Consider the following 14,677-nt stretch of genomic DNA (forward strand, 5'->3'; position numbering starts at 1 on the left):
CAAGCAGAAAAATATCACCTCTTTGGCAGGATAGTTTTCCAGTTGCAACGCTATGTCTAACTTCTGCTGAAAATACTATAAATATCTTGGAAGAATATTGGATGAGGCTATACAGGTGGCTATTTTTAAGTGCCCAGGACTCTTTGAAATTAACCACATAAGAAAACTGCTTGATTAACAGTTAACTATTTAACATTCAGGGATAAGCTTTGTCAAAAGGATGATTGAGTTTATTTTCAATCCCTTCCGGAGACTTGCTCGGTAAAGCAGAAGTGCAATAAATAAAAAATAAAAGCTTTATTGAAGAAACAAAACATACTTATCTCATTCTGTAGGAACAGATGAATTTAAATTCAATACCCATTTTACCCATCTGCAATATCTATGACAGCCACTGTTTTCCTAACACTATCATAGCTGTGCAGTACATTACCTCATGTTTTGTGTCTTCTACTGGTTCATAAAAATCCATGCTCCCTTGTATATAGTGAGCAAGCATTAATCATGTATAGTATATATAGTGAGCAAGCATTAATCATGCTGGCCCCGTACACAGTATGGTTTAACCAGACTAGCAGCAAACATGTGGTACATCGCATGGAGGGTAGCAAAGTAAAGGGTAAATAGGCCCCAAAACCGAGGTGGGAGGAGGTGGCTTTGTAGCATGCTCATGTTCCCCCAAAAGCGCCTCTGCACAAATCCCACAGACACTCTACATAATAAGTTCTCCAAGTCTAATGCTTTCCAAGCAGTATTAACTCCCCTGCTCGTATTTGATAACCCTCCTTGGTAATGATCTTTGACTACTAGCGGAAAATATGCCCAATGGGCCTGTGATGGGATGTTAGATGGGGGTGGGATCTGAGTTACTACAGAGAATTCTTTGCTGGCTGGTGAGTCTTGCCCACATGCTCAGGGTTTAGCTGATCGCCATATTTGGGGTCAGGAAGGAATTTTCCTCCAGGGCAGATTGGCAGAGGACCTGGGGGGGTTTCGCCTTCCTCTGCAGCATGGGGCACAGGTCACTTGCTGGAGGATTCGCTGCACCTTAAAGTCTTTAAACCATGATTTGAGGACTTCAATAGCTCAGACATAGGTTAGGGGTTTGTTACAGGAGGGGGTGGGTGAGATTCTGTGGCCTGCATTGTGCAGGAGGTCAGACTAGACTCTCATAATGGTCCCTTCTGACCTTAAAGTCTATGATTCTATGACAATACAAAATTAAGTCAACTTTATCTAATTTGACCTCAAGCCTCCAAATTCATTAAGTCAATTGTGCATGGCAACACCAGGCTCGTTATCTCAACGGAGTGTGTCCTCACTAGAAGCACCTGCATCGATGCACAAAGCAGTGAATCGTGGGTAACTATTCCAAAGTACAGCTTGCCGCAGTGTGTTTTGGAAAGTTTGTGCAACACCTCACGGGCCCAAAACATTGTCACAGGGGAGAATGGGAACATTGCATTGGCATCCCATGATGCACTGTCCTCCCTCCCTCATATTAACGGCAAACAACCCAGTGGTTTTCGTGCCTTAAAACCACCACACATACGCCATAACTCAGAAGCAGGGAGCCTGCTTAGTTGTGCACTCTTGCTGTGAACATTTCAAACACCTCATGCCTTCTGCTGCAGTATTTCCAGAGCCAAAGTAGGGTCCACCACGCAGAACATAGCGATGTCCTGCAAGCAGCCCTGCTGCAAGCCATTGAAAAAAAATTCACAGTTGCTGCTGGCAATCACCGAGCAGCTGCACTCTGTTGAGCACCGTTTCTGGTCCCGTGAAACAAGCACTGACTGGTGGGACCACATCATTTTGCGGGTATTGGATAATGAGCAGTGGCTGCAGAACTTCTGAATGCAGAAGACCACCTTCCAGGAACTTTGTGCAGAGCCTTCCCCTGCTGTGCAGTTCAGCACCACAAAAACAAAACTGCTCTGACAGTGGAGAAGAGAGTGCTGATCACTATTTGGAAGCTTTCAACACCAGACAATTACCGGTCAGTGGGGAATCAATTTGGAGTAGGTCAATCAACTGTGGGAGCTGCTGTGCTCCACGTCTGCAGGGCCATTGATTGACTTCTGCTATGAAGGGTAGTGAGTCTGGGAAATGTGCAGGACATAGGGATGGTTTTGCTGCGATGGGGTTCCCCAATTGCGGTGGGGTGATAGATGGCACACATATCCCCATCTTGGCACCAGACCACCTTGCCAAAGAGTACATAAACTGAAAGGGATACTGTTCAATGGTATTGCAAGTGCTGATGGATCACAGGGAGCATTTTACCGACAGCAATGTAGGATGGTTGGGAAAGGTTCATGATACGCACATCTTTAGGAACTCGGATCTTCTCAAAAAGCTGCAATCCAGGACTTTCCCTCCAGACCACAAAATGAACATTGATGACGTTGAGATGCCTATAGATACCTGGGGGGGAACCAGTCTACCCCTTGCTCCCATGGCTCATGAAGCCATACACTGGTCGTCTGGACAGCAGTAAGGAACGGTTCAACTATAGGTTCAGCAAGTGCAGAATGGTGGTTGAATGTGCCTTTGGTCGTTTGAAGGAACATAAGAATGGCCATACTGGATCAGACCAAAGGTCCATCCAGCCCAGTATCCTGTCTACCAGCAGTGGCCAATGCCAGGTACCTCAGAGGGAGTGAACCTAACAGGTAACGATCAAGCGATCTCTCTCCTGCCATCCATCTCCACCTTCTGACAAACAGAACCTAGGGACACCATTCTTTTCTTCGTTAATAGCCATTAATGGACTTAACCTCATGAATTTGTCCAGTTCTCTTTTAAACCCTGTTATAGTCCTAGCCTTCACAACCTCCTCAGGCAAGAAGTTCCATAGGTTGACTGTGTGCTGAGTGAAGAAGAACTTCTATTTGTTTTAAACCTGCAGCCCATTAATTTCATTTGGTGGCCCCTAGTTTTTATTATGGGAACAAGTAAAAATCTTTTCCTTATTCACTTTCTCCACATCACTCATAATTTTATATCCCTCTATCATGTCTCCTATTTTCCAAGCTGAAAAGTCCTAGCCTCTTTAATCTCTCCTCATAAGGGAGAGAGGCGCTGGAGAAGTCGACTAACAAGGATCTTAGTGAAGAGAACAGGTTTCAGAGTAGCAGCCGTGTTAGTCTGTATTCGCAAAAAGAAAAGGAGTACCCGTGGCACCTTAGAGACTAACAAATTTATTAGAGCATACGCTTTCGTGAGCTACAGCTGAAGTGAGCTGTAGCTCACGAAAGCTTATGCTCTAATAAATTTGTTAGTCTCTAAGGTGCCACGGGTACTCCTTTTCTTTTTGCGAATACAGATTAACACGGCTGCTACTCTGAAACCTGAAAAGTGAAAGTTATCACAGTTCTCTGTGCTGATTAAATTTCATATTTAATTACAATATCTATGTTTCTAGTCAAAGAAAAATCAGCACATTTGTTGATAATCACAGGTTTCAGAGTAGCAGCCGTGTTAGTCTGTATTCGCAAAAAGAAAAGGAGTACTTGTGGCACCTTCCCCATAGTTATAGCTGCCTGCTGTGTGTTCCATAACATCTGTGAAAAAAAGTGGAAAAATTTTCCACAGGGGTGGGCAGTTGAGGCAGACCGCATGGCAGCCATTTTTGAGCAGCCAGACAACCAGGGAAATAAGAAGAGCACAGCAAGGGGCGCTGCCTATCCACGGGGCTTTGAAAAGCCCTTTCAATAATGAGTCACAATAACGTGAGCTGCTTGTCTGCATTGTGCTTTCCCAAAGCTTCACCTGGCTTGTATCACTGTCCCTGTAAAGCCAACCCCCCAACCAAGCCCACTGCTTCTACTCAATAAAGAACATTTATCTGTCAAATGCATTTACTTTATTTAACAAACATATGTAAAGAGGGGGAACAGAAAAAAAAAGTTAGCCTTGGGGAAAGGGGGTTGTAAAGTTGGAATGGGAGAAACATTTTCAGCTGTGTAACATACCACCACATTCTAGACCATCAAAGGTCTGTTCTGTTCCTTGTACATTCCCCCTGAGTTAAGTGAAAGGGATAATGGACTTTTCTCTCATGCTTCATGGAATGCTTCAGCGAGGGTGATTCTGAGCCAGGCGATGCTGGCTGGCTGTCCACCAGGGTCTGCAGAGGGACCCTCCTGCTTCTGTTCCTGCAGTTCAACCAGATGCCTCAACATGTCTGATTGGTGTCTCACAATCCGAAGCATCTCATCATGCACCGCACACTCATGCTCATTGGAAGCTTGTCTGCTCTCCATGTCTAACTTCTCAGACAGTGAAATCCTCCATGCTCTCAGCTCCGAGTCAGCTATCCCAGAGGCGTTCATTGTCTCCGTGAACGTGTCCTCCTTCTCCTCCTTCTAAGAAGTGAAAGTCTGTATTCAGGTTTTGATGACATGCCGAAGGACACATTTCCAGCTGTCAGTCATGGGGGAAAAGAAAGGGACCATTGTACATGCATTAAATGTTTCCATAGCAAAGCTGTTTTCATAAAAAACAAAACAAACAAAAAAACCCCTTATTACACTAGATGCAAGCCATAACAATCAGAATCCATAACCATTCACTGTGCCATTTGGCTGTTCCAGCCATGGTGAGTAGCATAACCCCCCCCCCTCCGCCCGAGTCATGTGTGACCACACTTTTAATGAAGTTTATAGTGGACTCATATTGGGAGCAGAGCTAGCTACTTGAACAATCATCCCTCCCCATAGCCCCACAGGAAGCTGTTTATGAGTGGGGCGGGGGGACATTTTCATTCCCAAATTGGGGAATCTCACATGTGGGCCCCCAATCCTCTATCAGCCACTTAAACTACTGCTGACTCACATTGAGCACAGTAAAGGCACATTAGTGGCAATTTGGTTTGGCAATCCAGAATATGTGGGTGGGTGGGGGGAGGGGTCTATATGCTTTTTTATTTTTTTTTCTTGTAAGAGCACTTTTCATGAGAAGTTCCCCCATTTCCCCAGGCAACCCTATGTGATATCAGTATCCTGAGGGTAACAGAGGTGGAAAGGAAGGAGATGCTGTAAGCATCTGGATATAGACCTGTTCCTTATGCTGCTATGCCGTGTACCACAATGATGACAACAGAATTAATTCAGGAGTTGCGTGGGAAAGTGTCCTACGCTGGTGGAAGAAAAAAAGACTATCCTGCCCAGAAACCTTCTGCAAAGGATTGCGGAGTACCTCCATGAAAGTTTCCTAGAGATATCAATGGAGGATTCTTGGGCTATCCCAGTCCACATAAACAGTCTTTTCTGGCGGCCACCGTCTGCATAGCTGGAGCAGCCTCTTGTAAGCAGAGAGCCACAGCACCTCACTTTTTCTTCACAGTAAACATGCAATACCACCCAATGTGTGCACCCGCTCAAGTTTAACTGGACTTTGATTGTAACTGTATACTCACCAGAAGTGCCTTCCCCAGCATCACGGTTGGCCACTGTGATGTCCTGCGACCCACAGGGCTCCAGGGTTAAAAATATTTCCTGGTTCTCAGGGAGAATGGATCCACCACTTGCCTGTCTCCCATTCTCCTCCTCCTCCTCCTCATCCACGATATCATCCTCCCTGTTGTCCCTAGACTCTCACCAGGTGTGAGGTGTCCATGTTGCTTGTGAGGGTACTGGTAGGGTCCACCAAGAATCACATGCAGCTTGTTGTAGAATTGGCACGTGTCGGGTTCAGCACCAGAACGACTGTTCACCTCGCTTGCCTTTTATTTTCAAATGGCACTGCTGCGTGTCCCTCATCTAGCCCTTCTCCCCCATTCCACAAGCAATCTTTGCACAGATGTCAGCATTACTTTTGCTGGATCAGAGCTCTGCCTGCACAGACTCTTCTCCCCACACCGCAATGAGATCCACCACTTCCTCTGCAGACCAGGCTGGAGCGTGTAATCTCCATGATCAGCTGTGCTCAAGCTGGCATGCTGCCAATGCTGATCAAACAAGAAATGGGAAATCAAAAATTCCCGGGCTTTAGCAGGGGAGGGGCTGTTTCCTGTGTATCTGCTGCAGTGCAGCGGACATGAGAATGATCTCCAAAGTGGTCACAGATGAGAATTGTGGGACACCATCTGGAGGCCAATTAAGTCGAAAAACACAAGTCTCCACTACCTCACAGTCGACTCATGAAAATCAGATTAAGCGCTACACCTCTCGCAGAGGTGGATTACAGAAGTCAACATTAGAGGCGATTATGGTTGGCGTAAAGGACCGGGTAGTGTAGACGCATACATTAACAGATCGACTTAAGAACCACACTCATGTATTGAAATTTCAAATATGTCAATACATATAACAGCACTAGACTGTCATCCAACACTTGGCCTCTGCCCATAACTACTGTAACAGTAAGACACATCTTTTGTGTCCTGTAAAATAAGAGGAAGAGATCTGAAAAAAAAAATCATTTAAAAAATAAAATAAATTGTTTATATTTAAAAGTTATTTGTTTTGTACTGACTGACTAAACATCACATTAATGGACTCATTAAACCTAGATAAAAGGTTAGATGCACCAATTATTTACTGAAATACACAGACAAGTTGCATACCTCCCAAACCTGACACAGATATCTTGTTTTAAGAGCACACTACTATTTAAGTGGTCAGAAGACATGAAATTAACACCTCATCATTATGAATTGTGACATCTCCATTGACTGCAATACTTGTGATGTGTAGTGTGATGACTATAAAATCCAAGTGACCATTGCAAAATGACATTTCTTTTCAAAACTACAGACTCAGCTACCAAATAATGCAGGGGAAAAAATCCAAGAAAAGGTTCTACAAAACTGTAGAATCCAGAGCTTTTTTCTCTCCTGCCAAGGAGCTAGATTGAATCAGAAACCACTTTAAGTAAATAATTTGGTTTGACCATGACCATTTTGAAAATGTGCCACTTCTGCCAGATATTTAGAGAAGCTGACTTGGTTTGAACCAAATATCAATTTGTTTTCTGGACAAATATTTTAAAGCTGCAAATACTCTGGTTTATTAAACATTATTTAAAAGTGTTAAAAACATCTTGGAACCAACAACCTATTAAATTAAATGAAGCAAGACTGAGAGTCTGTCTGCTCAGTGATATTAATGTCCTGGTAACCTTTGGTTACACCACTGATTTGAGTATTCTTGTTTTGCTCTTAATGAAAGGAATTTTCATGGTCCAACTTTTAATATTAGAAGTGCAGACACAAAGTACAGATTTAGGCCAGCTGCCCAGATCAAAAATGTCCAGCAATTTTAATTTTTAAACATCCTAACGGACGGAGACAAAACCAACAATAGGGAAAAGGAAACTTAGTCAGTAGAATCAGTTAAATCCCTACTTGCACAAAATATTCTAAAAATGTAGGGTGAATGAACTACTTTGCCAGATCTGACCTTACCTAGAGAGCTATGTAGCCTTCTAGCTAGTCAGTAATGTGTTGTAGCGAACTTCTGTGAAACCACCACATTCAGCCAAGCTAAAGCAACACGATGGCACATTCCCCAGTGGAGCAATACAGTTGCTTTCTGCAACTGTGAGGGTTTTGTGTATTACATGTGTACATTAAAATCTGTTCCTGCTGTTCTAATTTCATTTTATTACCTCCAACACAACCTGTTTCTGGTAGTTACATTTTCATTCATGCATAAACCTGTGGCAAGAACTTGAGAGACATCAGTTCATAACTGTGGATCCAGTGGGCTCTATAAACAGAATTCTTCAGGTTAGAAGTCAAAATTATTCCAGAGTAGTTACATAAAAACTGAACCCAATAACAACAACACAGTGATAACTAGGAATCTGTGAGATACCGAAAACAAAAAAAACCCAACCCTGTGTTTACAGGAAGGTTCAGAACAATTTATCAATTTTTCACACAAAATGTTAATAAAGCTCCCATCCTTTTCTTTTACTATTGACTTCAATAGAAGCAAGATCAGACTTTTTTGATGGTCTCACTGATAAGTACTGCCACATCATGCCACATCTAACCCAATGAGCATAAGAAAAGTGGGAAGGGGAAATAAAGGGGAGGAGAGGAAATGTAATTATCACAGCAAATCAGAATAGGAAACCTTACTTATAAAATAAGTGCTGGCTCCATAAGAGGCTGATTTTCCTTGACTAAATTCTTGTCTGATCCCATGTCCCTTACAGCAACTCCTCAAACACAAAGGTGTAGATAGCTGGATTGAGATTTTATGTAAAAAGTAACACTTTTATTGTTTGAATATTTTATCTTTTTTATCTCTTTTTGACACTGAGTATTATAAAGTCAATTCATCCACTTTACCAGTAAAGAGGCAAGATCCATTCTTTTCCAAGCACTTTTTTCAACCCCCCAATATTTTAAAATAAAAAACAAACAATCCCCAAATACTTTATAAAATTAATTTCAGGCCAAATAATGCATTGTACAAGTGCAAAATATAAAACAGGTCTTCAGCATCACAATCACATAATTTACCAATGAGTGGATGGACAGGGGTATCTTCCCTCATGACATTTTCTGCAAGTACTTGCCATTTGGTTGAATCTGGTGCATCCCAGAGGCAAATTAGCTTCTCGGCAATTGAATCTCCTGCAGCAGGTCTGAGGGTAATCATGAGCAAGCTGCAGTACCACAGGGCGGGAAATGGGAGAGGTGCCCACTCACACACCCCACCATATTAATCCCCAAAGGAGGCAAAAAACCACAGCTACACCACTACCACCGACACAATCACACACTCCCATTTAATTTGCAGGGCGTTTATACCTCACTGGTATGCCACACACATTTCTCTCAATTACTAATGTCGGACGGGAGAGGAAAATAGCGCCCCTTGCCCCTATCCTGTCCCTGGAGGGGGGGCACCTCCCTCTCTTCCGCTGCAGATGGGGCAGTAACTTTTCGAAAGGCACACTACGGAGGCCAAGCGGCTGCCCCAGCGCATTCTGCCGGCGGCACTTACCGAGAAGCCGGCCCAGAAGGGACAAGAGTGCCGGACCCTGGCCGAGGTGGTGAGAGCCAGGGCAGCGAAGCTGACGGCCACGATGAGGCATCCAAGCACCATCTGGGTGACGCCCAGGGACAGCATGATCCGGGAGCGGGTCCGATACTCGCGCAGGCGGGACAAACTGCGGGACAGGGCGGCGGGGCTGAGGGAGCGAGCCCCTCCAGCGGGCTGCAGCGCGCTGCCCCCGGCAAGCGGCATCCTGCACAGGGCACCCGAGGCCGCTGCTGGGGAAAGCAGGAGGCAGCAAAGGCGGAGGCAACAAGACCCCTTCACGGGGTCTCCGACTCCAGGTGCTGGGGGGCTGCCCGTTGGCCAGCGACGCTCTCCGCAGGACTCATGCCCAGCAGGGGCCGGAGGCAGCGGCCAGGCCGGTCTCTCTGCAGCGCTCCCAGGAGAGGATGCACTTTGCTAGGCAACTCAGTACAGAGTCCGGGCCAAGTTGCGCGCTCAGGCGAGCCCCTGCTCGTGCTCCGCAGCGCAGCCGGAGCCGACTCCGCGCAAGGGCTGTACGGCCCGCAGGAGACGCGAGCCCCCAGCCGAAGGGCAGCAGCCCATACCTCGCAAAAGGCCACGGCTCCCTCTCTGCCGCCGCTGCAGAGTCAGGGCGCCGCCGAGGCGATTAGCGCTCCCCGCCCCGGCCAGGCTGCACAGCCAGCCGGCATAGCCAGTGCCCGCGAGTCGGGCTAGGCAGGCAGCGCTCCCCAGCCGCCCGCAAGCTCAGGCTGCCGCCGCCGCCGCCTTCTCTTCGGATCCTGCCACGCACGCGGCCCGCGGCTGCGCCTGCGGCCGGCTCAGGTGCATGCAGGACCCGCGCCGATTCCGGTTCGGAGCCCCGCGGCTGCAAGTTGCTCTGTGGCGCACGCACAGGGGCAGCAGAGCCCTGCGTCTTCCCCGCTTGGCAAGGACAGGGAGAGAAGACCGCGGAGGCGGGGGGGGGGGGTGTTTACGGCCAATGGCGGGTGGAGGCAGCGGCAGGAGGAACAGCGGCAGCCGCCGGCTCCGGAGGGAGAGCGGATTGTGCGAGGCGAACAAACAGGGGAGGCAGCAGCACCACGGGCGGAGGAGGCGGGGGAAAGCGACAGTGCGGCAGAGGAGCCACATGGCATGGAGCTGCTGCAGGCGTCACAGACAGAGGCCTGGAGAAGGGTGGGGGAATGACACCCATCCACCTTGCGGGAGGACAGAGCGACCCCGGGGAGACGGCCGGGTGCAGAGGAAAAAAACTCTATTGGAAGAGGGGAGCGTAATGGAAGCCCTCGTTGGGGTTTCCCGTAGCAGGCCAGGGCCGAGGTGGGAAAAGTGTCACATTCAGGAGGGACCTAGGACAGCTGCCGAGCAGTATCTTTAAATAGACTGTCCTCTTAAAAAAATTTCCCAGTTTAAAAAATATATCTCGACTGTCTGCAGTTGTTCGATGTAACACCAAAAATTCTTTTAACTACAGTAAAACGGATTAGAGGACAATCTCTCTCCAGTTTACTTTGTGCATTTGGCAGCGCTAGGTCCAGCCTGTTTAAGCGGTTGTCTGCGATGGTTTTCCTTACAGCAACAGAGGAGAAGAACACTTTTAAAAAAAAAAGTAACACAAAACCCTACAAAACTAGCAGGCAGACTACCTGAAAATACTTGGGACTCGTCTTAACTGTCTACAATTTAAGTTGATGGCGCTAAGCTTCAGGTTGCAGTGACTAAAAGCAATAGTGGTGTATGAATTGTTATCAAAGCTGCCACCTCCATGAACCCTATCTGCTAGGCATATTTGTAGGGGTGTGGAAAAAATTTGTACAGTGGGGGTGCTCAGAGCCATTGAACCAAACTGTAAACCCTGTATATTACGGAAACCACTTCAAGACGGGGTGCACCATCATCCCCAACACTTACGCATATATGTGAAAATGTTCCCATCATTGATGAGACCAGTTAGATGAAATGTTGTTAACAACACTAGGAGCCTAGTGTAGACTGTCTGCCAATCTCATTTGAAGTATCTATTAGACCTGCTTTCTGCTGAGAAGTTGAGGATGTGGTACAGACACTGAAAAGCAATAAAGCTCCTGGAGAGGAGAACCACCAAGCAGAACCGATTAAAGGTGGTGGAGCAGTACTCATTGGCATATAACATAAGCTTGTCACTGTGATTTGGAAGTCTGAAAGATAGCCCAAGACTTGAACACAATCCCTGATGGTTCCTATTCATAAAAAGTGGAACAGAGCTATATGTGGAAATTACCACACAATCTCCTTATTGACACACACAACCAAAACACCATTGTGCATTATACTGAAGAAGATTGTATCCAAGATAGAGAACTTTCTGGCTAAAGAACAAGCCCATTTTAGACCAAAAAAGGGTATAGTGGAGCAAATATTCAATCTGCATGTGCTATGCAAGAAAATGCTGGCAAATGTCTTTGTAGATTTTGTTAAGATATTTGACAGCACATGGCACAATCCTCTTTGGGCAATTGTTGAGTTGTTGAAAATATAATGAGCTTTCTGGAAGTCAAATGGCTTCAGTGTTTGTGGGGAGCAAGCATTTCGTTTGATTTGAGGATAAGTGAGGATAGACAGAACTATATGCTATCAGCAACTCTCTTCAACAGTTATCTTACAGAAATCTTAAGAGCCACTGATGGAAACCTTCAGAAGGGTGTTCCCCTCTGTGGACAATAAAATAGCCCTCTTTGCTTCGCTGATGATATTGACTTGATTGTAGCTTGCAAGAAGAGATGCAAAAATGCTAGAAAAAGTGGTAGAACTAGAAAAGTTAGGTTTAAAGATACCACACGAAAAGACAAAGACAATGGTGACAAGTCTACTGAAAAGGTGAAGATATTCCTACCGAAATCAGAGGAGGTACTGGAGTGCATTGAACACTTCAAATACCTGAGTAGTATGATTATAAGGGACTCTAAACATCACTTTGAAACCCAACACAGAACTGGATGTGTGACTGCTGCTCTAGCAACACTCAACCTCATTTGGAGAAGCAAAGGAATTACCATGAAATGCAAAATGAAATTGCTGCCATCTCTTTTCTTCAGCATTTTGCTATATGCATGGGTGACAGACACTGGAGAAACAGGACATTAAGAGGCTTTCTACCTTTGAATTCAGGTTTCAGAGTAGCAGCCGTGTTAGTCTGTATTCGCAAAAAGAAAAGCAGTACTTGTGGCACCTTAGAGACTAACAAATTTATTAGAGCATAAGCTTTCGTGAGCTACAGCTGAAGTGAGCTGTAGCTCACGAAAGCTTATGCTCTAATAAATTTGTTAGTCTCTAAGGTGCCACAAGTACTGCTTTTCTTTTTACCTTTGAATTGAAATTCTACAGGCAATTGCTGCATATTAGCTATACCTTGTATACCACTAATGAGCAGGGTATTGCCCCAGTTTACATCATAACTTGAGTGATATCTGATATCATCAAGACAATCAGATGAAGAAAATTTGAGTTTGCAGGACATGTGGGTTGGATGAGTGGAGGAAGACCGCTGAAGCAAATTTTGCAGGAACCGGTGCCAGCTTCCAGGGGGCATTGGTGGCAAGTGTGGTTTGACAATGTGGCTAACTAGAAGGGATTCAGTATGGTGCACTGTGCAAAGCTGCATGAAGACCACAAGATGTGGAAGAAGGTTACTGGCCAATGACTCCTGTGTGTTGCATTTATTGCTAATTGAGATGTGACTACAGTACTTTGCACTATGAGGATGATTACAGTTATACCTGTTTTCAGCTGAAATAGGTGACACTCCGTCAAAAGAAGTAGTGATAATCAGTGCCTCATTGACACCAGAGCACATACATCTGTGACCATACCGACACACAAAAGTTGTACCACTTCAACTATATCAGTATAGTTTATAAGTATAACTGCATCCATACTACAAGGGTTGTGCTGCTTATAGTTTAGAGGTACAACACCCATAGTGTGGATGCAGTTATACCCCTCACTATTCAAAAATAAGTATAATGGTATAAGCACATTTATCCTAGGATCCATGCAAAGGGGATTGTAGCACTTTACTGATACAAATTCATAGCCCTGACACTTATACTGATACAAAATATGGGTGTAGAGGGTTATATCTTTTATCCTCTACTGTTCTCTTCTTCCCCAATTCTGTGTCCTACAGAATGTAGCTTTTCTTGCTCAAGGAAATGAGCTTCTCATAATGGGGTTCATGCCTCTTTTATACTTATACATATCATTTACTTATTTGTGTCAGCATATTCTACAAGTCCATGTCTCAGTGTGACCTTTCAAGGCCAAATACAAATCTGCTTATATACTTGTTGCAGGCAGTATTGATGCAGAACGGAAAAGGGCTTTAGTCCTGTTTGTCTCAATGCCTATCTAAGCCACAAAGCAATTAAGTCAGAGGAACAAGTTAAATTCATTTGTCCCTTTGACATGGTTAAAATTCAGCTCTGCAGTACATTGCACTGCAATAGTGTTTTAATCAGATCCTCAAACTGAGCTGAAGAACTGTCTACACAAGACTGTAGCACACTTCCAACAACATTAGGTACCATCTATACTCTGGTTTCAGAGTAGCAGCCGTGTTAGTCTGTATTCGCAAAAAGAAAAGGAGTACTTGTGGCACCTTAGAGACTAACAAATTTATTAGAGCATAAGCTTTCGTGAGCTACAGCTCACTTCATCCGAATGCATCCGATGAAGTGAGCTGTAGCTCACGAAAGCTTATGCTCTAATAAATTTGTTAGTCTCTAAGGTGCCACAAGTACTCCTTTTCTTTTTGCATCTATACTCTGTGATAGAACAGCGTTTATCTATATTGTAATTAGATCTTTTTATTCTAGAACAAACTGGTCCTAAGTTAAAATATTCAATTTTTAAAGTGATCCCAATAAGAAGTTGGCTTACAGCAACATTAGACTCTTCGGCACTCCCAATCAGGTCTTGAACTGAAGGTATGCTAGTTCATAGAAATGTATCGCCCAAATTCTAACCTTTGCTAATATCCCTGTATTATGGTTCTCTAGGCATTGACAGAGGCCACACGACTGGCTTAAACCAAAGCTAGCATAGAGCTGTTCTGCCAAATGTATATTCCCTCTCCCTCAAAGACCTCAGTGTATTGATGTGCCAGGAACAGGAGGCAGAGACAAACCGGGAGGGGCGAGTGGAAGGTAGCCAGATCATGCTGTACCCTAGATAGTCTAGCCTGCTGGCTGGATCCATAGCAAGCTGTAACTGCACAGCAGAAGCCAGGATGACTTCTGAGGCTGGTCTAGTTTATGCTGAATGCTGCTCTGGCCAACACCAAAGTCAAGGAGGTGGAAAAGTTAACTTATTCCCTGGGATGTGCTGAATTCAGCTTGGTTGCTACTCTGAATTGTGCCATTATTTCAGAATATATAGGAAGAGGATAGAATCTGAGGAGGGAGTTTGCATTGCTGAATATTTGTAATTCAAGGCCTATTTCCAACTCATGTAAATCTCCAGAGTGAGAAAGTAGGAAAATCAAATGCATGTTTCCTATGAGATTGTGCCTCTCAGACTATATACTATATCTCCGACTATACCAAGCTAGCCAAGACAGCACAGATTTGAAGACCATAGCTTCTATAGACTATTCAAGAACTGGACTTGGGCAACCTTTGACATTGCATTAGCTGTGAATTCAATATTTTCTTTTTTCC

At 44.9% G+C, this 14,677-nt stretch overlaps 1 protein-coding gene across 2 annotated transcripts in view; it reads right to left on the bottom strand.

The window, feature by feature from the left end:
* The window catches only part of FAM189A1 (family with sequence similarity 189 member A1), a 394,280-nt gene extending 384,248 nt beyond the window's left edge, over window positions 1-10,032 (bottom strand). Inside the window, exon 1 of one of the 2 annotated variants that reach the window (XM_043493843.1) lies at window positions 8,967-10,032. In XM_043493843.1, the coding sequence (XP_043349778.1) occupies window positions 8,967-9,209 (243 nt within the window). In that variant the 5' untranslated portion in view covers window positions 9,210-10,032. The remainder of the gene's footprint in view (window positions 1-8,966) is intronic. The other variant, XM_038418369.2, reaches the window with a different exon arrangement.
* Window positions 10,033-14,677: the final 4,645 nt, after the last annotated feature.

The sequence above is a fragment of the Dermochelys coriacea genome, chromosome 10 (assembly GCF_009764565.3).
Source record: "Dermochelys coriacea isolate rDerCor1 chromosome 10, rDerCor1.pri.v4, whole genome shotgun sequence".
In the NCBI taxonomy this organism is placed as follows: domain Eukaryota; kingdom Metazoa; phylum Chordata; order Testudines; family Dermochelyidae; genus Dermochelys; species Dermochelys coriacea.